The sequence below is a fragment of the Mirounga leonina genome, unplaced genomic scaffold (genome assembly GCF_011800145.1).
Source record: "Mirounga leonina isolate KUSES-001 unplaced genomic scaffold, KU_Mleo_1.0 Mir_53, whole genome shotgun sequence".
In the NCBI taxonomy this organism is placed as follows: domain Eukaryota; kingdom Metazoa; phylum Chordata; class Mammalia; order Carnivora; family Phocidae; genus Mirounga; species Mirounga leonina.
The window spans coordinates 63,422,688-63,448,890 of record NW_023270807.1 but is presented as its reverse complement, the minus strand read 5'-3'; the positions used below and the strand labels follow the sequence as shown (position 1 = coordinate 63,448,890).

The window sequence follows — 26,203 nt, the reverse complement described above, 5'->3', positions numbered from 1 at the left end:
GCCCTCTGCTATTGTGCCAATGGGCTTGCTGTTCTGCTCCCATTTGATCACAGTTGTCTAGTCTGGGGACCTGAGAGTCAATAAGCGTTCCTCTATCCTGAGATTTATCACCCAAATTTCCTGTCTCCCCCCGAATTAATGTTAACATAGGCCTATAGTTCTCTCTACATATAATAAAACCACATCTCTCCCCACACCCAGAGGGAGGTGGGGGGAAGGATCTGCCCTTTCTCTGGCTCTTTCTATCAAGAAAATGACTTACCCCACTTATTTTCAATCATCCAACCATATTTGTCAGACACTCATTATTTTCCTCTCTCAAATCAGTACATTTTCACCCAACCTTTTCTCTGCTATTATTGTTGTTTTTCTGATACATTTGATAATAAAAACATTTAGGGTCTTAGAGTTATTATTCTTATTCTTATTATTTATTTACAAAATGCTGCTACCTTCAGGAGTTACAAGCTGTCAATATACTCCCTGAAATAAATTAGTAATATTGTGCTAACTCCACCGTCCATGAAGCAGAGTGAAAAGTCAGAGAAGGCAGAAGCCAGTAGGCAAGCAACCAATCCCCAAGGGTTGGTAGAAATGAATGAATGAATGAATGAACAAATACACAAACAAATGGATTAATGGGATTATTGTTCCAGGGAATATCTGTTTGTTTTCGTCTTTTTTTTTTTTAAGTTTTTTTTTTTTTTTAAGATTTTATTTATTTGACAGAGAGAGAGCACAAGTAGGCAGAACAGCAGGGAGAGGGAGAGGAAGAAGCAGGCTCTCCACTGAGCAGGGAGCCTGATGTGGGGCTCGATCCCAGGACCCCGGGATCATGACCTGAGCCGAAGGCAGCCGCTTAACCAACTGAGCCACCCAGGCGCCCCTATCTGTTTTCTTGTTTATAGGTGACGTTCCATTCCCTCACAAAGAACTTGAAATTAGCAAAGAAGTAGGAGATCGGGGCCAGGATTCCAGATCATGGTGCTGTATCCTCATCCCAATAAGCTCTTCCTTCCCCCTTTCCCCTCCTTCACATCTCTTCATCTTTCAGATTTCAGTGCAAGCCCTACTTCCTCAGGGAAACTTCCAGGTCTCCTGACTAATCAGACCTCCCTGTTAGAAGCTCTCAGAGCACTGTGCCCACACTATCCCAGCACTTGACACAGTGACAAGTTCACATTTGTGCTATTATGTAAATAAACACCTGACTTCCCCTGGCCTATACATTTCACGAGGGCAGGAGCGGCTCTCATCGTCTGCTGGAGTGCCAATGACTAGCGCAGTGCCTGGCACACAGGAGCTGCTCAAGAAATATTGTTTAATAGATAAATTAATAACTTGAAAGTTGCAGCCTCTCCTCCTTCAGCTACCTGAACTTGATGCATTCAGCCTCAGACTAAATCCCAATTTGTTTGAACACTCTCCACTCCCTTCTGCTCGGCAGGCAGTTTCCAGCCACAGAGAAAGCCTATATATATGGGGGGCAGGCTCACTCTTGATGAGTGACAGTAGCCTTATCTAATACCAGATATCTGCCTCCCCGTATCCAGGATGATCCTTGGCCAGCATCTCCCAGGCCACTCACACTGATGAAACTATTTATAGTGCTATCCGCTATTCTAACTGCACCTTCTTTGCTCCTCTTCATAAATAAGCATATCTAACAGCTAACCGCAATCCCTTCATCTTAGTTCCATGCAATCGCATCTTCTATGGAGTCCAAAAAGAAGAGAACAAGTCAGCACTTTGGTCCTGGTACTAAAGGGCAACATTCTAATAATCAGGTTTTCAAATTAGCTGGTCCTAGATAGAAGTAGTTCACCTAAGTGTCCTATGATGAATGTTAACCACATTTTTATCTCTCAATCCATATTTGGATTTCAGATTCCTTCTTCCACATGACAAGAGGAGATGGGCATGCCATATGCATTGTGTAAAGAATTCAACCTCATGAGATAACCTCATGAGGTCCCTCCTCCTTCTCTCTAGTGGATCTTTGCTGGCACCTACCATCAGCCATCATTCTGACCCCTTCCCTCTTTTAAGAGTTTCCAAATTTTCATTCTGGTAGCTGCCCTTCCACATGCAGCCTCCCATGGGCTTTAGAGGAAAAATGAGGCTAACTCTAACATCTGAGGGAAGCCCTGACTGGCTCAAGCTAATCAGAATATCCAGTGCCCTGGTCATAGTCCCAGTTCAGGCATGCGCAAGTGACCTAAGCATAAACAATGAATATGAATTTCAAGACTCTTGCTTGGAATGCTAGGACACAGGCACTCTGTCTTTTATTGGATATGGACAAGGAAGCATATAGGCCTGATTGTTGCTAGCAGCCTTCCCATGACCTCTGGGAAGCTTGCCTTGGAAAATAACCAACACTCCATATACAAAAGTACAAAGATGGGAAGAAATGAAACCACTGCACTACAGGATCAACCTTTCTGAAGCATACCCTACCTTAGGACTTGAATTCCACCAGATAAAAGATGTCCTTTATTGTCTAAATCAGTTTGAGTTGGATCTTCTGTTACTTACATTAAAAATCCTGATACATCCTATAATTATCACCAAATTAAGTCTACTCTTAGAATAAAATAAACATCCAAACACTTCCTTTACCCAAAGATGGTCCCTTCAAAGTTACTATCTCCTTTTCCTCACACCACTTCTAGGGGGCTTGTGGATGCATGTGGATGCCATAGGTCTGTCTCCCAGGCCAAGGTTTGGTTTCTGTGTTGAGCTTACCTTCTGAGGTCTTAACCTCCCCCACTAGACTGGGGGCAAGCCCCACCTGCCATATAGAAAGAAAAATCGCTGTGTCAGAACATTTAACCAACAATATCCATCCTTGGTTCATGTCTCCCCACACTTAAAAAAAAAAAAAGAAAAAAAAAAAAAAACCCTAAACTAGTTCAACATACTTTTGCCACTGGGAAATGTTTCATAACTACTAGTGAATAATTCAGTGAATATGACACTTTTCATTTTCTATTGCCAGACACACCCAACTTCATGGGAATGCTATTGCCTTTCCTACTCTCTAAATCCTCTCTGCATCCAGGATCTTAAATGTATTACTTCCTTAACAGAGATCCAATCAACAGGGAAGATTAGATCATGTCGCACATCCTGCTCAACACCTCGCAAAAGTTGCCATCAAAGTTAGGAGAAAATCCAAACCCGTACCTCTGCGCCCTATGTGAGCTGGTCCCCTAACCACCTTGACCGTTCAACCCCAGGCCTCCTGCTGTTCAAAATGCCAAGCTTGTGCTTCTGCCGTTCACTTGCTCCCCCTCCCCTTGTAAACTCTCTGCTCCAAGCTCTTCTCGTGACAGCTCCATCATCCATTCTGTCCCTACCCACACATCACCTCCTCAAGGATGACTTCTGTAACCACCAGATATGAAACAGCACCCCATCGCTCTCCATCCCCTCACCCTCCTTTTTTTTCATAGCACTTGTCCCTCCCTGAAATTGTGTCACATATATACGTACTTTTACTGGTATATTATCTATCTCCCTTCGAGAAAGAATGTAAGTTCCTTTAAGGCAGGGACTTTTCTCTTGTTTAATAATGTATCCACCAAACCCAAAACAGTGCCTAGCATCTTATAGAGACTCAGTTTATCTTTTATTTTATTTGTTTAAATAAATGGATGAATAAATAACAATTTTTCTAATCTTGACTAAAAACAAACAAAAAAGCAGCACAGAGACTTGTCTCCTACTAGGCAAATCCCTCTTATCTTTAAGTATTTGCCTTGCTTCCCCCCGCCTTTTTTTCGTTTTTTAATTGAAGTATAGTTGACACACAATATTATATTTCAGGTGTGCAACATAGTCATTCAACATTTATATACATTATGAAATGATCACTGTAAGTCTAGTTACCATCTGTCACCATACAAAGTTATTACAATATTATTGATATATTCTATATGCCGTAATTTATGACCCTGTGACTTATTTATTTTATAACTGGAAGTTTGTACCTCTTAATCCCCTTCACCGATTTTGCCCATCCCTCCCACCCCTCTCCCCTCTGGCAACCACCAGTTTGTTCTCTGTATTTATGAGTCTGTCTCTGCTTTTTGTTTGTGTTTGTTTATTCATTTGTTTTTTAGATTCCACAGATAAGTGAAATCATATGGTATCTGCCTTTCTCTGTCTGACTTATTTAACTCATCATAATACCCTCTAGGTCCATCTATGTTGCCGCAAATGTCTATTTGCCTGGCTTTATCTCACCTACTCCTTGGTCTCTGTATCCCTAAATCCTTTGACACCAACAATTTAAATTGCTCCAACTTATAAACCATTTAATCCTACATGTGATCACAGAAAGTAACAGGGCCTTCAAAGATTGGTCTTTTAACAAAGAATTGGATGTGCAGTCTTAGAACCGCTCACCCTATTTAAGATAATATGAATTTATTCTATCAAAACAGATCACAAGATAATATATCATTTATCTGGATCCATATAGAAATCACCACTTTACCCTAGAGTGTCTGGCAATCAGCCTGTGAAGCAGACTAGCAATCGTCATACCTCAAAATTTCTATTACCCACTGAATCCCCAAAATACACTTATTTCTATTACCCACTGAATCCCCAAAATACAATTCACAATCAAGAAAGGGAAACACTAAGAAAACTCAAGTTTGTGTGACAAAAATCGGAGGCAAAATCTTTGATTTATAAATTCTACTATCTCTGTGGAAAACAAATAATCATTTCAAAGTCAAAGCAGTTGTTTTTCCACAATCAAAAGTAGTTAAATACTTTTAAATTCATTTGAACATATTTATGAAGGATTTCTCCTATATGCCTCCAAAGCTCTCTTATAAATCAGTATAATGTTTTCAAGGCACATTTAGAAGTAAAAAATTCCTATCTACTAACTGTATTTTCTTCTATTAGAAGATGAATTAAGCAGAAAATACATTAATGTCTGAATTTATAATAGGAGTGGTTAACCCTTAGCCATAGCAAACTAATGAGGAATATTTTACCATGCGAGGATTAATCAGGGCTCTCCAACACTATGTAATTTGACATTCTGAGGACTTAATCATGAATGGATTTTATTCCCCTATTTACTTTCCATCATGGGGATGCCTTACAAAGACACTACATGTTAGAATAATATAATCCTGGAGCTTAATCTTATTACTTTAAAGAAATGTCATTTAAATAATATTCCATAGCTTTTAAAAAGAGTCCTTACAGGAGCAGCACTTGACGATTATGTTGTCTCTGGGTTAAATGCAGCTCAAACATTGAGGAAAGTATTAATATAGAAGTACTGAGCCTCAGAGCCTGGATCTGTCGAACCCTCTGTTAGCCATGAGACAGCAACACAAATTCTGGGAGGTTGTGATTATCGGACATTGGCGTCCATCCCCGGCCATTGATTATCTCTTTCTTTGTTAAAGACTACAGGAGTTTCATTTAACTAGAGTGCTCAGTAAATTGCAGCAGAGTTCAAGCATCTTTTATGGATTCATTAAACCATTGATCTGCCTTCTTATGCTTGTAGGAGTGCCCAGTTCTGGCCCACAGCCTGTGTTTACAGAGAATGCAACAGATTGGCGTTTGTAACCTCCAAAGGCAGTCTATCAGTAGACATTAGATTGCACTGTGTGCATGGCCGCTCTAAGAGTGGACTGTAACGTAAGGAATTCCCCATTCTCCAGCTCAACTTCTGGGGCAGGAATTACGTGGCATTCTACAACAAGCTTCGTTTTATTCCATCCTAATCTGTGATAATATGAACAAAGAGCAAAGAGCCCAAGGAACAAATAAGCGCACATGGCTTGCCCAGTTCACATGTTCGCTTCTGTGTGCAGAAGCCAGACGGCAGTACTGAGACAGGGGAGGAATAAAGACCACAGGTGTGCCTATAGCTTGCATCTCCTGCATATGGCCATCTTGGGTGTACTAGCTTTTGTGACCAGACATTGCAAAAGTGTATGAGAAAAATTCTGCACTGAAACTACTACCTTAAAATATCTCAAGGCAAGCCACCTGGCCTGTCTTGGATACTTCACATTTTTTTTCAAGATTTTATTTATTTGACAGAGAGAGAGAGAGACACAGCGAGAGAGGGAACACAAGCAGGGGGAGTGGGAGAGGGAGAAGCAGGCTTCCCGCTGAGCAGGGAGCCCGATGCGGGACTCGATCCCAGGACCCTGGGATCATGACCTGAGCTGAAGGCAGATGCTTAATGACTGAGCCACCCAGGCACCCCAAGATACTTCACATTTTTAACAAAGCATTTGAATTAACAGCCTACCTACGGTCCTAGGAAAATGCACAATCCTTCTCTCTTGGTTTCTCTGCACAGGGCATTAAGTACTCTTAAAAACTTCTCCCTCCTGTGGTCTTTATTAATAAGGTCTCATGACACCTTCCTTTTCAAGTATGGCACAAAGAGGGCTGGATGTAGCTCAGGATGAGAGAAGCACATCAGAACGACCCATTAGATAATTCTTTAAATGCCTGTTCTTCCAATAAACCAAGAATACCGCTAGCAGCAAGATGAGAAAGTTGGCAATGCAAGTGACTGGATCGATAAGGAGAAAGCATGTCCCAAATAACTAGAACCCTTCCTGATCATTTGTTTCCTGAACTGCCCACTGCCCCACCAGACAGCCAGACTATGAACTTGAGGCACACGCATTCATCACTCTGCAGCCGCACTCACCAGAACACAATGCAGCTGATGCAATGTGACACTGTGGTTAATGTTAAAAGAGAGCGTGCCTTCGAGATGGATTGGATAATTACCGGCAGTTCAAATGAGAGAAACTTGATTTAAGTGTATAGCATTAGCTATCACTAGAAGGATGTCCAGACACTGACTGTGTCTGAAAATCAACATTCGAAAATATGTCAATAGCCCTGCACATTGACCCCCCCAGGTGATCAGATTCAGATCTATGAAAAATCCCCCCCCCGTTCTGTGCACTGAAAAGAAATGTTGAACAAACACTGGGGCTTGAAGCTATTTGGAGTTTTAATCATCTCTTCATATTTAGTCTAAAATATCTAATATTATTCAGAAGTTGACATCCATTCTGGATAACAGTTTAGAATTATTTCTCTGTTTTCCCCACAACCTCCAAAATGTAGCCCACTAAAAACTAAATGGGGGTGCTATTCCTTTCTTGCAGTAGAAACGCACTTACCCCATTCTGTTTGTGTTCCAGGTATCCCTTAAACCAGTGCTTCTTACGTGGTGTTCACGTGTTCTGAAATACATGATCACATGCTTCTCCCCCGCCCGAGCTTCGGATGGCTTCCAGGGGCACTGGGTCCTACCCAACTGGCAGAAGTTCTGCCCTGGAACCCTTTCTGGCTTTCTTCAAGAGCCCAGGGATCACTTTAACCTGACCTACGTCTTACTTCGACGTCTTACTTCGCTGCTCAGAACTTTCCTGCTGGAACCCCACCCCAAATGTGTTTCAAAGGGCTAACACCTTGCCCCTCCTCTGCTATTGCTTTTTTCATAGGTTCTCATTTGCAGCCGCTCATCAATATTCTAGTCCCTATTTCAAAATACCACAGAACGAGAAAACAGTTGGGTTTGTTGTTCTTTCCCTAGAGCTTTCTGAGGACGCCCCTGTTTGCTGTGACCGAGAAGGAACTCAGCCACTGACCTACAGACTGAAGCCTTGTGGGGGACAGGGGGCCACCGTCCATGCACCCAGTGGACAGGCTTGCAGCACAGATCCAGCAGACACTGCAGACCCGGAGCGATCGCGCTGCAGACTGGGGGAGGTAGACAGACCCAAAAGGCTCATTGACGCCCCGTAAAAGCCAGGTGAACCTCCAGGAAGAACTCTGGTGCTTCCCTTGCCACATTTACTTGCCCATCGAGAATATTTGCAAGCACCTGGCAAAAGCGAGTCTGTGGCCTGAGATTCAGGCAGCCAAAGAACATTAATTACGAATAATTTCTTAATGTCCTTCCCCAAATTTTCATGAATGATAACTATTTTGCCAATTAAATCTTGCAGGTGTTTCAAGGGAACAAAGTAGAGAGGTTAATCACTAGATTAGCAGGGCAACTGTCACGCATTTCTTCTGCGCTACTAGGTTTGATAATGAAGTCTGAAACTGAGAACCTTTTCCAAGATATCTTCACGTTTAATAAAAAGACCAATACAGTAGTCCCCCTTATCCATGGTTCATTTTCCATGGTTTCAGTTATTTGTGGTACACTGTGGTCTGGAAGCAGATATCTTCCCGATTTATCATCACAAGGTCAAGAGTAGTCTAACACTACATCACAATGTCTATGTCTCACAGTTTCACAAGAAGAAGGGTCAGTACAGTCAAGATATTTTGAGAGAGAATCCACATTCACGTAAGTTTTATGATAGTACATTGTTATAACAGTTCTATTTTATTAGTAGTTCTTATTGTTAATCTCTGTATTGTGTTTAATTTATAAAGTAAACTTTATCATAGGTATGTATGTATAGGTAAAAATATAGTATCAATAGGGTTCAGTACCATCCATGGTTTCAAGCATGCACTGGGGGTCTTGGAAGGTATCCCCCAGGAATAAGGGAGGACTACTATAGTCTAAATAAAATGTGTCTTCAAATAATACAATACATGCTAATGAGTTATGGATCTTCCAAAAGAGATCTCTTCTAAGAAGAAATCACTGTGAATGCAGGGAAATCATTTGAAAGTGAAATAAATGCTTTATTATGCAATATTCCCCTCTTTAAATATTTATTATTATCATGGTTAGCGATTTAATGACATGATTTGCAAGTGTTGTTTCTGTCTATATAACCTTTTAATCTTTAATTCATCCTTATTGTTATCTCTTATCTACATAGCTTACTTCCCACTATGGTCTGGTGGGGAACAGCAACATGGTATTGAAGAAGTATTTCTATTTTTCTTGTTTCAAATTACAGGAAAATTAGAACAAGGAAGCAAAACTTTGGTGTTTTTAGGAAATTGTGTCTGTTACTAAAATATCAATGCTAGGAACCCATAAAGAACACTAAAATTTAAGATCTTAACAAAGAAAAAAAAAAAACAATCATTTACACTGCGTACATTGACCATTTGTCTTGAGTTTTTATTTCCTCCTTGATTTCTGGACATTAGTTTAGATAACAAGATATTTTCCCAAGCAGAAGGAAAAAGACCAAACATGTGATATTTGGAAATGACTCCTACTGTGGTCTTATGTGTTACTCTTGTTTTTAAAGGGATAATGGTTACAAGGCATACTCCCTTAGGAAAGAATATTTTAAGTGTTATTGTGCAAAGTAAAACTGGTATTTGTTACACAAAACACTTCAGCATCTCTTGCAAAACCACTAAGACACCTCTGCAACTTTCCAACTCCTAGGCGAATCAGTAGGCTAGAAATGTTCTCAAGTCCTTCTCTACTTGTGGCCTCAAAAAGGGGCTGGGAAAAGAGCAAGCTCTTGGTTCCCCGTAAAGTCTCCAGTGCATCGAATAATGAGACTGACATACCATTGTTCGGCCAATGCCCATAGATTACACAAGTATTTTTCTTACCCACTGTTTCAAAAAACTTTTGAGCCAGCAATTGAGCCTGTTGGGGATAAGGATTCTACAAAATATAATTATGAATTAACACTATCACTTCTTAGAGCCAACATCCTGAAATGTATAAGCTAGTAGTTAGGTTCCTGAAGTGAATACAGCTGTGACTCACAGTCCTTTCCTAACAGAAACATCTTGAAAAAAGCCTACATACGTGTAGCGATCCAAACAACTCTTCAAATAAAATTTTAAATTCGGTTTAAAAATATAAACTACATGCCATAAAGGGTTAACTTGGCTTCAGTCTACCCCACCTTACTTTATAGGGCCAGGGTTTGTGAGAGACGGATATGACATTCTTAACCTACTCCATCAAACAGACACAGAGACCCAGAGAAAGGAAGGGTGGAGAAGCAAATGAAATTTAAAGAGCCAATTTTCAGTGGGCCTTCATTTTGAGAGTTAGGCTATTTTTGTCCTTGTTTTTAGCAGCAAATCAATTCCTGCCTCCATACCCAAGCATTTGTGAAGAGGATAGCACAGCTGTCCAATTTACATTCATAAATGCAGGTGTTGCTCAGACACAAAACAGAGGTCAGCTGAATACGGGTCCTAATTAGCTACCTTTTCTACTAGGATTTTTCTTTGTAAAGTTATGCATGCAATTTGGGTTCAACTTAGAGACCATTTTTAGATCCCAGCATGCTATCCACCAAGAAGCGGGCTGTCATTATAAAGCATAATTTACAGCATAGTTAACTTTACATGTTTTTTAAAATCTACATTATACCTAAGGCAAATTTCTCTTCTACACACACATTATTCACTGTTTTCCATCTCCTTCTGAATATCTAAAATTTAGTGCAGAATTTAGCCAGAAAATCTTTTATGACAGAATGGGAAGAATTTTGCCCTTTTTCTAAGATTAAGAAAGTCCACAATTTTAATAATGAGGACTAAAGACTTGGTTAAATGACACAAGGAAAGTAACTATTTGCAATTGTCTTCAGTGGGGAACACCCTGGGGCTTGTTACAGCAGTTCTTAGAAATGGCAGGATGGAGACTGGTATCGAATACAATCCATTAGGAAACCCAAGCCCTAAATGAAATGACCACAAAATCCTATCAGTTAACAGAAATGCAGCAGCTGTACATGTTTATTGTAATACAATAGGATATTGTTGCAGAGATAACACTCTTAAAATTCAAAAAAAAAAAAAAAAAGAATCCAGCAAGCAATGTGACCAGTTTATTCCCCTATTTGAAAAATGAGAAGGTATAGTGTGGCAGAGCTTTGGAATACATAAATAAGCATGAAGATCGCAGAGAAGACAGGTATTGTATGTACACTAATGGGCTGTTGGGATCAGCTGTCAAAGTCACTGGCTAAACTTCAAGCCACTGTGACTCCCAGCTTTTGCAGGATGTTCAAAGACCTACCCCAATAACTCCCTGCAGGAAGTGAAAGGTAATGGTCCTCCCCCCCACCCCTCCCCGCTGATTTTACCTGCCATAAGTATTCCAAATACTAATTCTTATCGTGGCTCCCATTTATCCATCTTTTAAAACTGCATGCTATGGAAGTTTAAACTCAGTTTGACCTTAAACTTTATAATGATATAATATTACATGTTATTTATAATGATATACATTTTTATATATGGTGTTATATATATAAATATGGTATTCTGGGCTGTTTCAGAGGCTTACTAAAGTAAAATCATTTTGCAAAAGATGACATGTATCACCAGGATTCTGACAAATTCATCTGGCTTGGTTTTCCTTACTACAGGCCATCCATCAAGATTCAGACCCATAATCCTTCAGAACCATAAAAAGACAAAAACCCCTGTTCTCTAGCCATCTTCTGGGATGGAATGCAAAATATTTTGTTGTGGTAAGTAGGGCTTTGAAGATGAAAGCACTGGGTCCACTCCTATGATTGTTACCCCAGTGCTCAGCGTTCAAAATGGGAGCCCCGGGGTCTTAGAGATCATTTTAATCCTCCTATATTAAAACAAAACGTGTCTCCCATGCATTGCTCTAACCGCCCTCCTCTGGAGTCTCACTGGCCCCTCCCGAGGGAAAATGAACTCAACTGTTGACTGTCCCAAAAGAATTCCAAACAATTTCCTTACTTGCCTCCCTGTTCAGTGAAGATTATGAGCCTAATTCTTAGAGACTGCTACTAAAATTCCACCCCGCTGAATCCTGCAGCCTAATTCTTTCAGCATTATGTTTTTTGGCAGAATGATGTGACCCAAATTTGCAGGAGATAATTTGCTGCAACAGTGCTTCTTGCAATGCAGTGAACCCGAGATTAGCATTTCAGGATTGCAAATATCAGACTTAAATGATAATAAAATTGTTTGCTTCAAGAAAAGACAAATTTCGATCTTGTATTAGGAAATGGAAATGCTTAGCAAAATGTGGACAATTTTATGAATTAAGGAAGCTTTACAGATCAATGGAAAATAATCAAGAACTAGCAATTTACTTCAGTAATTAGTGGCAAAATGCTACAGCGGTTCTTTAAAGATTAAGGAACTAGCTGTGCGTGTATGTGTGTGTGCTATTGTAAAAACATCATGCATTCCATTTCTCATCAATGGTGGCTAATACTATTCTAAAAGGACATTTTCAGATCTGAGGTGTCTTAAAACAAAACAAAACAAAACAAAAACTGATTAACTATGGCTGTTCCTGTGTTCACCCACCATGCTGCTCACCAACGCTTGGCTGTGTGAGCAATGTTGGTTCAGGTATTCATTATTTCACCTTTTCTCAATATCAATCAACTTGCACATAAGGCGTCAAGAGAGACTTGACATTCTTCTTGATGAGAATTTGTGGTTCTTGATTAGAATTTGTGGATCAGGTTGTAAAGAGCCAGAGCAATATTCCCACTGGGAACAAATATTAAATTGTGTGGACTACAGCTTTCTGGCCACACTTCCGTGGCTCGCTCCTTGGCCTCTGTAAGAAATCTCTACCACTTATCTTCCGTGGACTCTAGTCTATAGACTCTACTGCTGGAGAGACACTGTCACTTCGGATGTCACTCAGCTGCGATCACCGTGTCCCTCCTCATCCGGTTCTCATTCACCCTCTCAGAATTCAAACATCAAGACAGAGAAACGGAAGAACAGGTTACACTTAGAAGGGGATTCCTCATTCCGAAAGGTTAAGTATGACAGAGGAGAACAGACAAAACAGAAAAAAAAAAGTAAAATGTGCACAGTGTTTTCAGCTAGAAGCTAGGAGGCACATGCGCACATGGTCTGGGAGGCCTGCATAGCCTCCTCTCTCTATGTGCTCTTACCTTATTTCTCTTGAAGTAGGCTCGTCGGCAGGCTGCAAAGCACTTCTCGCTGCAGAAGCTTTTCACCTCACTTCCCATACTCAGGGAATAGCGCTTGATTCCCACTTTCTGGCACCAGGCACACATTATTTGTACATTTGACACATCATCTTCTATAATAAAAGTATAAGAAAAATGTTCATATCAGAAGCAAACATCCCTTCAAACTTAGACACACCCTGAGCCTGACAGAGCTACTTGAGGTCTAATTTTAATTTCTGCACCTCACTACTTTCTGACCTCTGTAGGATAGCCAGCTCCTGAAAGGAAGACTCAATGCTTTCTTTTTTTTTTTTCTTGGTTGGCTCTTAAGTCTCCAAAAAACATCATTTACTTAAAATCCAGAGCATGAATGCACACCCAGGAGGGCTCCCAGGGCTTCTTAGCCTGGTAAAAATGTATATTCTACCTGGTTAAACCAGGCTTGGTACTCATGAAGCTTGTAAAATGACCCGTTTCTTCAAAGGTACTACTGAAAGCCTGTGAGATCCACACTAAGTGGGATACCCAAGTGCTAACTCACAAATGTGATGCCCTAATGCCGAAATGGAGGGATGGTAATGGAGGTTTCAGCCGTGAGACCTGAGGTCAGACAGCAATAAAGATCATTCTCGGCTAGACTGGTAGTCCTAGCAGCTCCTGCAGGACCCGCTACCCATGTCATGGAGATGTACAGAATGATGTTAAGTGAAATGTGAATATTTTCAATAATTAAAATACTGCATTTCTTTTCCTTTGCAAGAGAAGAAAACAAATTTAACTGGCAAAACAAGCCCATGATATCACAAATATTACTGCTCAAAGTGAAGAGAGGTTTTTAAAGTGAGTCAGTTTATAATAAAATATATTGAGTAAATCATAATGCAGATGATAACAAGTTATGACAAAAATGTGACAGTGATATTCAAACGACTGAAGTCTGGGAAATACTGGCCCATTTAGGGGTGGGGGCAATAAAAGGAGACTTTAATTAGAAGTCTATAAAATATTTTCTTGCTGCCTCCTAGGGACTTCTGCTATATCTTGAGTTTTCTGGTCCTCCCAATTGACAATGTGTGTACATTGACTGATTGCCACTATTAGCCACATTTCTCCTTCCTTTATGGATTTTTTTTTTTTTAACTATCCCAGATTCATGCTCCAGACATGAATGGTAATCACAAAATCCCCAATAAGCTTGGGTATAGTGTTGTCTGATTTCTGAATAAAATCCCCCAAAGACTAATTGCTAAGCAAGGCCTGGTCCATGAGTTGTTGACATATTCATGGTTCATAGAGTCTGTCATGCAATCATTCCATTTCCAGGGAAAAGATTTGGTTTGAGGCAGTGCGGTCATCAGCCTGCAAAATTAGAAGCAAACTAATTTGTAGTGCAGTGATACGGCTCTTATTCCCCTGAGTATCATCACTCAGAACTATGTGCAGCATTTTATTTACCTTAATGGAATAAATATTGTCATTTTAATGACCACTTTTTTCCCACAAATTACATAATGTGATCTATTGTTAATTACCAAATGAGACAGTGTAAAAATGACCATTGATATTAATCAAACATTTTTGGTAACATAACTTTCTTTAAATGGAGTCATAACATGAATTCAAATGTCATACAATTACTGCATTTCATAATTTGTTCTAGTCAAAGGAAGCTTTATTTATATTTTATATGGTTTCTAATATGGCATCTGTCTACATATAGACATTTTACATGAAATGCCTATAGACATGAAATGTTATAGACATGAAAATTGAACCAAACTCTACAATTACCTCAGAGTATAAAGGAGTTTTTTTCTTAATTAGATTAGAAATAGTATATTTTAAAAATAATCATCTGTCATTCCTAAGCTAATTTGAACTACGAGTTTCTATTCTTCCCAATTGATTCGCTGCTTTAAAATCTTAAAGTCCTAAAAAAGAAGATGATACAGCAGAACTCTCCCAAATGATCCGCTGGCAATATGTTTGATTCTGGTGAAATCTGTAAGGAAAAGAAATTTTTATGGGGGAAATTATTTGGCCTGAGAGTTCAAAAAGGAGACCCCCCCCCTCCTTCCTGAGGAGCTGCTTTAGAACAACCATTAGGTTCCCCTTGTTGTTCCTTCCCTTAAATTGTCTCGTTTGGGAAACAAAACCGAAAATTTTTCTTTCTAGATCTTTAATGGATATAAATAAGATAAAATAAAATAAAATAAAATAATCCACTATAATGGACTAAAATTGAGATGAAAAAGGGTAGAAAACAAAGCACTAAGGAGGTGGGCACACGGCCTGGCAGGAAAGGAGGCTGGGGAGAGGGGCAGCTCGCAATCTCCCTCACGCTTCCCTCCATCAGCACAGGCTGACTGGCTAGTCAGTTTTTTAAGAGGAGGCAAGGATACTTTCTTACAATAGACTTAACAGAGAAACAAAAAGTAGAATTTTAAGGGAGACTATTTTTATAAATCATTTATACTATAAAGTAACAATGTGGGAAGATGAGACAAAAGAAATTGTGCACTTTTGTTTTGTATGTAGCAGTTGGAAAACTCTTAGAATGGTGGTTAGCATCTGTCTTGTTAAATAATTCAGTATTTCCATCCGTTTCTCATAAAATTCCATTTCATAAAGGCAAACACTTCGGAAAAATTCCATCGGATTTCTCCTCTTCTGTCATCGAACCGTTACCAATAGCTAGTGCTCCAAAGATGAGAAAACATTTTCAGATATCTCAGGTACTCCAGTCTTATAAAAGCCATTTTTATTCACATTATATTTAAGAAACTAAGAACTATAATTATCTAAGTTAATTTTTCAGCTAAAACACTAGCTCAAAATTCTGGTCCTAGACATGAGATTGTGCCCCATCTTAAATGTGTATGACTGCACCCCTAGCAAAGTGAGTTTTTCTTAAGTGCTTAAAACCAAAGGGATAGGTTCATTTCAACAACCACATTTTCTTTTTTTAATCTGAAACCCAGTAATTATGTGCATGCTTTACATTGGCAAAATAGAAGGCCCCAGCATTTTAGCTTTTCTAACTTGATCTGTTGTAAAAAATATATACTTATTTATTTAAAAAAATATTTCTTTGAACTAGGGAGAACCTGATTTCCTATCTTATATTTAGACTAAAGTCTGTGCCATTAAAGACTTGAGATTACCTCAAAGAAGACTGGCAGAACAGATTTTTCCTTACAGCCATTAGCCTGCGTATTTTTCATAATGAACAATGCAACAACAAATGCAAAATATTTACAGCATTAAGTCACATTCCCAAGGCGAATGGTTTGTATAACATGATAAAATTTTCATATGATAATATCATATAAATATGCATGTTTCTATTAATCATGAAAAGTTTGTACCACCTCTTTAGGATTTAATTAAGCAAAATGTTTAGGGCATTTTCTTTCCAATCTAATGTTCAAAGAGCTCTAGAACATTACTCCATTTTACATCCCAGAAGGAGAAGTTCAGATTAATTACTCTGAGATGAAATCAAAATTGTATTTATTTATCATCATGCAGAGAAGTATGAGATCAAGCATTTCTGGAATGCCTTGCTGAAGTTGTTTGAGAAATTGCCTTATCTGGTGACTTTCAAAAATAAGGATGGCCATTGGTCGGTGGCATTCTAGGGGCACTTGAATTGACTGTAAACATGCATACTAGCTTACCTGACCAGAGCACAAAGAAAATCAGGAGGGTCTTAATGGACCCCAAGGGATTAAACTGTAGATTTACCACCCCTTTGTAACTTTCATGGGAGTCCAAGACTGAGGACAAAATCTGAAAGTATTTGCTGGTGATGTTTCTCTCCTCCAACAGTTGCTGGAATGCACACATCTAGATAATCATTTCAAGATTTGAATTATATTTGAGACAAGTTGCAAGGCAGTCTGAAGTGATTCCTGGTGTTCTCCACATCATAAAAGGAAAGTACAGCACGGGTAGCGCTCTGTCAATCTATTTGTCAGAGTAGTTATTTAAGAACACAGATAAAGACACGGCCTGGAAGGCAGGCAAGAAACTAGGGTTAAAGTTTGCTTTCTTTGCAGCCCTTGTTGGAATAATTCAACTCCAAAAATTTTGAGGCAATCCAGTTCAAAAGCCTCTACAGAGTCTTATAGAAGCTTCTGTATAATTCTGTATGTTCTAGAACTGAACATACAAGGAGACCCGGAAAAATTTGGAACACTGAGCCAAAAGGAAAATAATCATAGCTAGCCATTATTCAGTATTTAATGGTGGCAGGCACAGTGCAAAGTTCTTTAAATCCATCATTTCATCTTAATCACAACCACTGCCCCCCAGGCAAATACTAACTGATCCCCACTGTACAGATGGGGAAAATGAGGTTTAGAACGTAAGCAATTTACTCCAAATCACAGAGCCAGTACACACAATGCCTAGACTCCAGAGCCCAAGCTCTTGGCTATCACATCTCAGAGACCAGGGCCTTTCTAAAAGCGTGAGATTACATGCCATCCACACAGACTTCCCTCTGCAAAAAGGACTAAAAGCTCTCACAAGATTCTGCTACTTACACAGCGCCCTGCTCCATGACATGCTAAAAGACAAAGAAAATGAAATCAAAAAGGTCAAAATATCTTTGAGGAGACAGCTGAAGTGTTATTCAATCAGTATTTGTTGATTGATTTTCAAAAAAAAATTAAAGGTTCACAATGCAAGCCTTTATTTCTTTATGACTATGAGACTTGGATTTGCTGCAAACATTCTGTCTGAACTTTCACCAGCAAGTGCCACTTAAACATTAAACAAGGAGCCAGAGCCAATAATACCTGGATCTCAGGAAGCAGTCATTCTACCCACAGGCAAGCAATACTCTTCCCAGTTTTCTCTTTAGTAAGGAGGGGGATCACAGCAAGACATGGATAAGATTGATTTTCCATGTGGGTGAAGCAGGGAACCACTTACATTTGTAATTCCAAAGATGTCACTAATATCCTACCTTCAAAAATTATGCCACAGCTCCTCACTAAAATTAAATTCTACCATTAGAGAGTAATTTGTTTGGCCACATTTTTTTTATATCCCATTAAAACACAAATTCCCTAAAAGTAGAAAATTCAGTACATTTTATGTCAATTATGACTTATGCTTTAAAATGAGTGGTTTTCACAGAGAGTGGGGAGAAGGGCTAAGGACAAGGTTCCAATGCAAGAGGTGGAGGGCAGAAATGGGAGAGGCTATGGTACGGAGAAGCCTCTGGTCACTCACTGCTCTGCTAAAGTCTAGCCCTGAGCATACAGGTAGAGCAAGCTGAGGGCAGCCAAGCAAAGAGTGGACAGGAAAAAATACTGTCTGAGCATACTGTAGCAACTCTATCTTCAGAGTGCCTTTTAGAATCAAACAGAAAACAGTGGAAGTTGAAGGAGGCGGGCGGAATAGCATACAGCCAGGGACCTCTGAAAATGCAAAGCAACGGGCAGATCCACTTATTACCGTCTCAAGGGGATGACTTTTTTTTTGAATGAATGAATGGATGAGGTAACAGATAAATGCTGCTTTGCAAAACTAAGTCGCTATTATTTGGAAGACAGCGTGGTGGAGTGCTGGGAAACAGAGGCAGAGGACATCGGTGAAAGTACTAATACTGCTCCTTCTGGTTGTACGGCACTCTGCTTGAGGGACAGTCATGCCCACCCTCACCATAGCTGTGGTGAGGATGAAATGCTAGAAAGCAGCCACATCCTACATGTAAATGAGCCTGCCTTAGGATTACCAGCAATTAGAGCCGAAAGAAAAGGGAGGGGTCAGCTGTAGGCACTCTGGAGAGGCCCGGATGACCAGGCTCCAGTTTCCTCAATCACATCCCCTCCCATGGATGACATCTGCAGAACCACTATCTTTGAACCCAAAGAGCAACCCAGTTAATTGGTTAAATTTCACTAACTCAGACTATTTAAGTGTAAAGCCATTACATTTAATAAAAGCTTCACTTACAGTTATTCTCTTTAAAAATTACTTAACTTGAATTAATAGTTGACAAGGTGTTGCCAAATATATCACTGTACTGCCAGATATTCTGTAATTAATAGATGGGAATTCTTGGTAATTATTACATCAACTAGCTACACATGGGTGGATCTTCCTAAGTGCCTGAGAAGTTTGCTCTTGTAAAAAAGTATCATAGTGGGGCGCCTGGGTGGCTCAGTCGTTAAGTGTCTGCCTTTGGCTCAGGTCATGATCCCAGGGTCCTGGAATCAAGTCCCGTGTCAGGCTCCCTGCTCAGGGGGAAGTCTGCTCCTCCCTCTCCCTCTACCCTTCCCCCAGCTTGTGCTCTCTCTCACTCACTCTCTCTCAAGTAAATAAATAAAATCTTTAAAATAAAATAAAGTTTAAAAAAATCGAAATCTCTCTACAAAAACTAAAATTTGGTTCCAGTAACTAAAAGGAATGAGCACATATTACATAAAATGACAGCAAAATTATAGAATTTAAATTAATTTTTAATATTCTAGTGGAACTTTCCTAGCCAATTTTTAATTTTGTATATATGTGTGATACATATATATGTGCACATATGTGTGTGTATATGTATAACATGTGACTCCAGAATGAATTAAATATCTGCATGCAGGTCTCTGCACTAGGCAACTGGTCAAGAATGCTCAGTTAAATAAGACATAACCCTGCTCCCAAGAACAGAAAGAAAACTGTGTGCCTCATTATATGACAGGCAGAATGTGGTAAGAGAGGTTCAAAACCTGTTAAGAGGCCCAGAAAGCACAGTTTTTGAGTAGGGTCCTGAAGGATTTGGAGGAGGAGCAAGTTCGAGAGGAGGAGGGAAAGGACAGAAGGAAAGCAGGAGGCAGGGCGTGGGGCTCAGTGGTGACAAGGAGTCCTGAAGTTGCCCCATTAACCAAGATTGCAAGAAGAGAAAAGCAGATCAGATTGGGGCCCATTGGGGCCTGAACAAGGAATCCCTTGAAGGATGTTTGGCAAGAGGATGGAAGGGGCTCACCCTTATTCCACAGGTAATGGGGAGCTCCTGAATGTTTCTTAGTAGAAGATAACAGGATCAGAGATGTGCTAACCAATGTTACTCCAGCAGGGTGGATCAGAATTCAGAAAGACTGGAATCTTGTCCTGCGTCTAGGAGCCTCAGTAAGAAACAAGGGAGCAGGCTCCACACCTCTTTCGCCTTTGTGTGTTCAGTGCCTAGCACATAGCAGTGCTTAAACTATGTTGAATAAATAAACGGACAGATGGATGGATGGACAGATGGATGGATACAGAGGGAAGGAGATGGAGTTTGGAACCTATGCAGCAACAGAAGAAATGAAAAGAAGACTTAACCGATTGCCTTCATCAGTTCATCTCCCTGTGTTTTTAGTCAAAGAACACCAGGGAAAAGTCCAAAGAGTTCTTTGAGAAAATAGACAGTGAATTTGCTTTATTTTCAGGGTCCCTTCCTCATTTATTTTCCCAACATTCAAACAAAGAAGGAAAATGAAACAAGATCCCATAAAGTCTCAAGATAGTAATTCTCTCTTGAATTCCAGGGGCGCCTGGGTGGCTCAGTTGGTTAAGCAACTGCCTTCGGCTCAGGTCATGATCCTGGAGTCCCAGGATCGAGTCCCGCATCGGGCTCCCTGCTCAGCAGGGAGTCTGCGTCTCCCTCTCCCACTCCCCCCTCTTGTGCTCTGTCTCTAAAATAAATAAATAAAATCTTTAAAAAAAAAATTCTCTCTTGAATTCCGTACTGAACTTGGATTCTTTAACAAGACACTACTAAGCACATAGGTCTACAGTTCCTTGCCATTAACTTGAATTTCTCCCCATAATTTCCCTGATTTGCCAGTGAAGGGACCCCTTCTAAGTCTCCTGGACAATCTCACCTCCATGCCTCAGTACTCACTGTGGAGAATCTGTCTTTCCTACATACTTACCCTAAGAAAATGGAATAAGAAGGAAGATGGTAGAACTTAAGAGTCAAGAAAACCTCCATGTGACATTTCGCAAAGCACATTCTACAGAATACTAATCCCAGGAGATACTTAAATGGGTGTTTATTTTTAAAACGACTTCCATGGTCAAATATGTATGAAAACACTGGGCTAAACAAAGTTAGATAATAGACCCTTTACCATAAGCCTTTTTGGTTCCACCAATGTAGAACTAGGAATCCTAAAAGAGGGGGATAGAATGTGCTGTATTTCACCAATTTTTTTTAAAGATTTTATTTATTTGTCAGAGAGAGCGAGAGAGCACAAGCAGGGGGAGTGGCAGGCAGAGGGAGAAGCAGGCTCCCTGCTGAGTGGGGAGCCCAATGCAGGACTCGATCCCAGGACTCTGGGATCATGACCTGAGCTGAAGGCAGCTGTTTAACCAACTGAGCCACACAGTCATCCCTATATTTCACCAATTTGACCACAGACAGAGAATCCACAGGAAGTCTCTCCGGGATGTGCTGCTCTACTACCCTATATTAGCACTGATGCATGAGCACTTCCACTGGGTCATTAATTATCAGGCAAATTTCTCTTTTGCCCAGAATTGGGTCCTCCATTGCCAGGAGCTTTGTCTACACTGGGCAGAAAGACAAGGCCTGCAGCCATGTGGCCAGGGCTAGGTGTGCTGACCAACACCCACTGATCCTCAATAAACACCACCAGACTGAACAAAGACATCCATGGTCCACAAAGTCCTGTGGTGTGTGCTCCATGCATCCAGTACAGAGAAGGCAACCCTTTTCCTGCAAAGTCCTACAGAAAAAAAATAGCAGAAATGAATAAAAAGGCAATGGGAGAGCAATATTGCTCTTAACACACTGAATAATTCATGTTTACCAGGTGGTTGACACGGACAAGGAGCTCAAGTAAAATCCTGTCCCCCATTCCTGAGCCCTGGATCTGACCCTGTGACCAATCCAGATGCCTTGGGACAATGATCCTGAAATCATGGGTTTGCTCTCCATTGGACCTCTCTCCTACATGGCTGAAGTCCACTCCCTGAGCCTTAGCACCTAGCCAACAGATGCACGTGATTAGGGAGCAAGGTCAAAATGTGTGTGCCAGCAAATCCATCACTGCTGGAAAAAAAATTCCAAGCCCCTGCCCTGAATAGAGGGGCATCATCTCCAAAGAAATACAAATGGCAGCATTTTAGGACTAAGGGGTCAAGCTGCTTTACATAGGAAGCCAGAGCAAGAAAAGCATTCCCACCACCTATTTATCTGAAAGGCTCATTTCCCCTTCTGAAATCTGGCTATTCCATTAATTACACTTAATGGGCCCCAGAGTGGTTAACAAATCTCTCCAGAGAGGAAATTTTAATTGTAGACAAAGGATTCATTTATTTACTCAACTTTGTGCCAGGCCCTACACTAGAAGCTGGAAATACACTGGCAAACAAGAAAGATAAGATCCCAGTCCTCAAGGAGCTTCCTATGGATGTCCCCAGTGTAAAATGTCAAGGTGCAATAGAAAAGGACCATGAAAAAGCCAGGCCTGCTCCCACGGCTCTATCACCACCCAGAGGCCACAGGAGCCAGGTATTCTTGATGACCACAGAGAGGAATAGAAACAGTGCCACTGGAAGGGAGCATAAGCAGCCCCATTGTGACTGACCAGCCAGCCAAGTCCCACCTCTTGGCATTTGGGGCAGTCCAGACAAGCAGCATACCGTGCCGGGACTGCCATCCTAGGGGGGGTGAATTAACAGGTTAGAGACTGGGAGTCAAAGGTGCACCTGAGTGCAGTAGGTTGAAGTGTAGGTTGAAGTTCAAGTTCAGTAGGTTGAAGAGTAGGAAGAACTTCACTCAAATAAATCTGTTAAGAGAACCAAGATGAATCTGCTGGAACACCGCCAACAGTAATTTACTTCCCACTTCACCTTCCCAACTTGAACTACTCATTGAGATTTCTTAAATGAGAGCAACGAATGGTTGAGGGACTCTCTGAAAGGGTCCCATGATGATCCTCACTCGGAAATGTTTTGGCCTGAGACATCACATGCCAAAAGTGCCCAGCTATAGGAAAGGTGGAGGAGGGCCACACCAACTGGAAATCTTTCAGAGTCTTCTCTCTACACACTCCCTTTGGTCCATTTCGGCTATGTACTCCTGTGACTCCAGTTACCATCCATAAGGCGAAGGTTTCCAAATCAACATAGCTACCTCTCCTGAGATATTATTTCCAACTGCCTCCCAGCATCTAAACCCATCATGCCCAAAACTGCATACACACCCCTCCCCATAACCTGCCCTTTCCTGTGTTTCCCCTCTCAGTTTCTGCCCCTACCATAAATGCAGCTACCTGCTAGCAGAAATCTAGCATCTTTCCTGCTTCTTCCCTCCTTCCCACCTCCCACATTCTGATTATTCCCCAGGTTCTCCTAAATATTTTTATAATATACCTACATTCATTCAATTCATTCATGCATGCATGCATTCATTCATTCAATAAATAAATATTTACCAAGTCTAATTATGTACCAGGAACTGTTCTAAGTGCCCATCTTTATGGAGTTTACTGCTGTCCATTCCAGTGAAGCCACCAACACCTCTTGCCCATTCTCCAGGAGGCCTTCTGTCTCATTCCTGTCCAGTTCATTCCCTCCACTCTGGATGTGAGAAAGTCCTCTGAAACACAAGTCTGATCACAGCTCTCACCTGCTCAAAACCCTTCAGTGGCATCCACTGCCCTCAAGAAGAAGTTGGAACTCCTCAGCATGACCTCAATGGCCAGACCAGCCTCTCAGTTTGTCCATTCTCTGGGCTCTGGTTTGTTTTACTTCCCTTGAGGTTCTCTCGCTACTCTGAGCCTTTCCATATGCTGCATCCTCACCCACAACCTCAAAATCCTTGACTGATTCAGTCCTATTGCCCCTTCATTATCTTATCTTAAACCTCATCCTAGGGAGGACTTTCTTGCCCCCAAACCTGGTCAGATCACACGATACTCTGGACTTGATCATCACCAGACTGGATTGAGATTTCTTTTTAATGTCTGTCTCCTCCAGCAGACTGAGAGCCAGTTAAGGTAGAGACCATGTCTGGTTCACTAGAATGAAATGTCTGACTTTGGCCCTCAGCATAAGGAACAGAAAAAGCAGAATCCTTACCAGGTGGACCTTGGGTGGTTGGATGCCCAAGATGGGGAGGGGGGGCGGCTAGGGGAGGAAGCCAAGGATACCATCTTCGGTAATCATTCAGAACAAAGTTGCTTTAGTGGGAAACACCAGTGAAAAGCCCCAGAACAGAATGTGGTCATTATTTCCACTCGCCTTGGCCAAGTCCATGAACTAAGTCTTCTCAATTTAACAGAAACTTTGAGAAGTCAGCATTGGGAATGTCCCTAGAATAACAAGAATTGCCCAACTTCACCATCACTTCTCTCTTAACCAAACTTTATTTATACCTTCAAATAATTAATAGCAAACAGTTCAGTCAGGTCTAGGCTAATCCCAGAAACACAGCCACCCTCTACAAGCAAGGGAAAATACAGCTGACATTTCCTCTTATTTCCTGTTAGCATCTTAGCTCCTTGTTGACCTAGGGACAGGGTTTTCTGGAATCCTAACTAGGTCATACCCCCAGTTCCAGGTTGTGTCACGGACCAGGGGTATATGACTTAGAATCCATGTTTAGATGGTGTCCCCAGTTCAGAAGTGAGTTCTGGCCCTGGCTCTGCCATTAATGCAACTCGGTGACCTTGAGAAGGTTGTTTAGCCTCTCCAGCCTCATTTCCTCATCTGTAAAAGAAGAGAATTTAACTCTCTGAGGTCCCTTCTAACTAAAATTCTAGGATTCCCAATCTGTCAAAATAACAAGATTCATTTAAAGGAGGGCAGCCAGAGGATATTCTTCTTCCTTTCCTTTTTTTCTTAAAGTCCTGACTTAATTTCTTCCCTTTTTATCCTTCTGTATGGCCACCACTGTTGTCCCTTGCCATTACCACAAGAGGCTTAGAAAATTCTTTGACTGATGGGACAATTTTAGAAGTGGCCCTTTCTGAGCTCTCCAATATTTGCACCACCATGAATCTGGTACCCTCTTTTTACTCTTTATTATATTTATGCTTCACTTTAAAAGGACAAACATGAATGTCCATAAAGTTTTCCAGTAATGCCTTATCTTTCACTGTGGACCTCCATATACATGATATTTATCATGAGTTTCCCAGAAAACAGACTCTGAGATAAAGATTTGCATGCAGGTGGTTTATTGGGTATGTGATTCCAGGAAGAAGGAATGAAGGACACAGGAAAAGAACCTGGGGAGGAAGAAGAGCCAATATAATGATGTGTTACTAAGGGAAAGTGGTGTTCAATCATAAAAAAAAAATTCTTTGGAGTTTATGAAATACATTTCCTAGCTATTCACCCAGGGGACAAAAGAAGGAAGAGTTTATTCATCAACTTTCATGTTCCACTGACCCAGTGTGTCAATTCCTCTACACTTCCGGTTTGCACAGGTGTAAGTGCCAAAAGGATTTACATGATGCCCACACTGCCATATCAAAGAAGCCCTACAGCAAGAAGCTACAGACATATGCCATAAGTGTGAGACAAGGCCCTTTCAGAATGCACATGCCCAAGTTGTCAAAGGACCACAGCAATCACTGGATTAAGAGGTGGGACCAAGAGGATCCAGAGAGATGCACAAGAGGTGTCCCATACACACAACTGTCATCACTGTAGAGCCTGCTTTCTCAACCATGGCACTACTGACATTTTCAGCCAGATCATTCCTTGTTGTGGGGCTGTCCCATGCATTGTAGGACGTTTAGCAGCATGGTTGGCCTCTACTCCCTGTATGCCGGTAACATGCTCTCTCCCAGTTGCAGCAACTAAAATATCTCCAGATATTCTGAACTGTCCCCCGGGAGGCAAAGCAACCACTGCGGTAAAGTATCAAATATCCTACTTTTGTCACTCACCCGGTACCACTTCATTTCTCTCTACTTACACCTCTGGAGTAGACCACTCTGGGAGATGTTTATGTCTTATACTGTAACTTAACTTTCAGGTCTCACTGTGATATATTTCATGTAAATAGATGATAATGCCTCAATAATAAAGAATGATGAGATTTTAAATAGCTGATTTAAGTAGTTGATTTTGAATAGTCTATAAATAGACTAGATATGGGGGGATAATGTTAAAATTGTATTTTAGGGTTTAGTTACCTAAATCAGGAAGAGTTAAAATTAAAAAAAAATTTCAAAATCTAGGTCTCCAAGTCAAGGACTCAATATTTTTTGAGACAAGGATCTTTTTCCTCAATAATCCACATGAGGGTAGGGTCCTTATATAATGGGACCAGTGTCCTTCTGAGA

General features: G+C 40.7%; 1 protein-coding gene across 1 annotated transcript in view; it reads right to left on the bottom strand.

Annotated features, from left to right (window-relative positions):
• SOBP (sine oculis binding protein homolog) overlaps positions 1 to 26,203 on the bottom strand; it is a 160,001-nt gene that overhangs the window by 106,815 nt on the left and 26,983 nt on the right. The window contains 1 exon segment of the mRNA XM_034991738.1: positions 12,873 to 13,024. Within this exon segment, the coding sequence (XP_034847629.1) occupies positions 12,873 to 13,024 (152 nt within the window).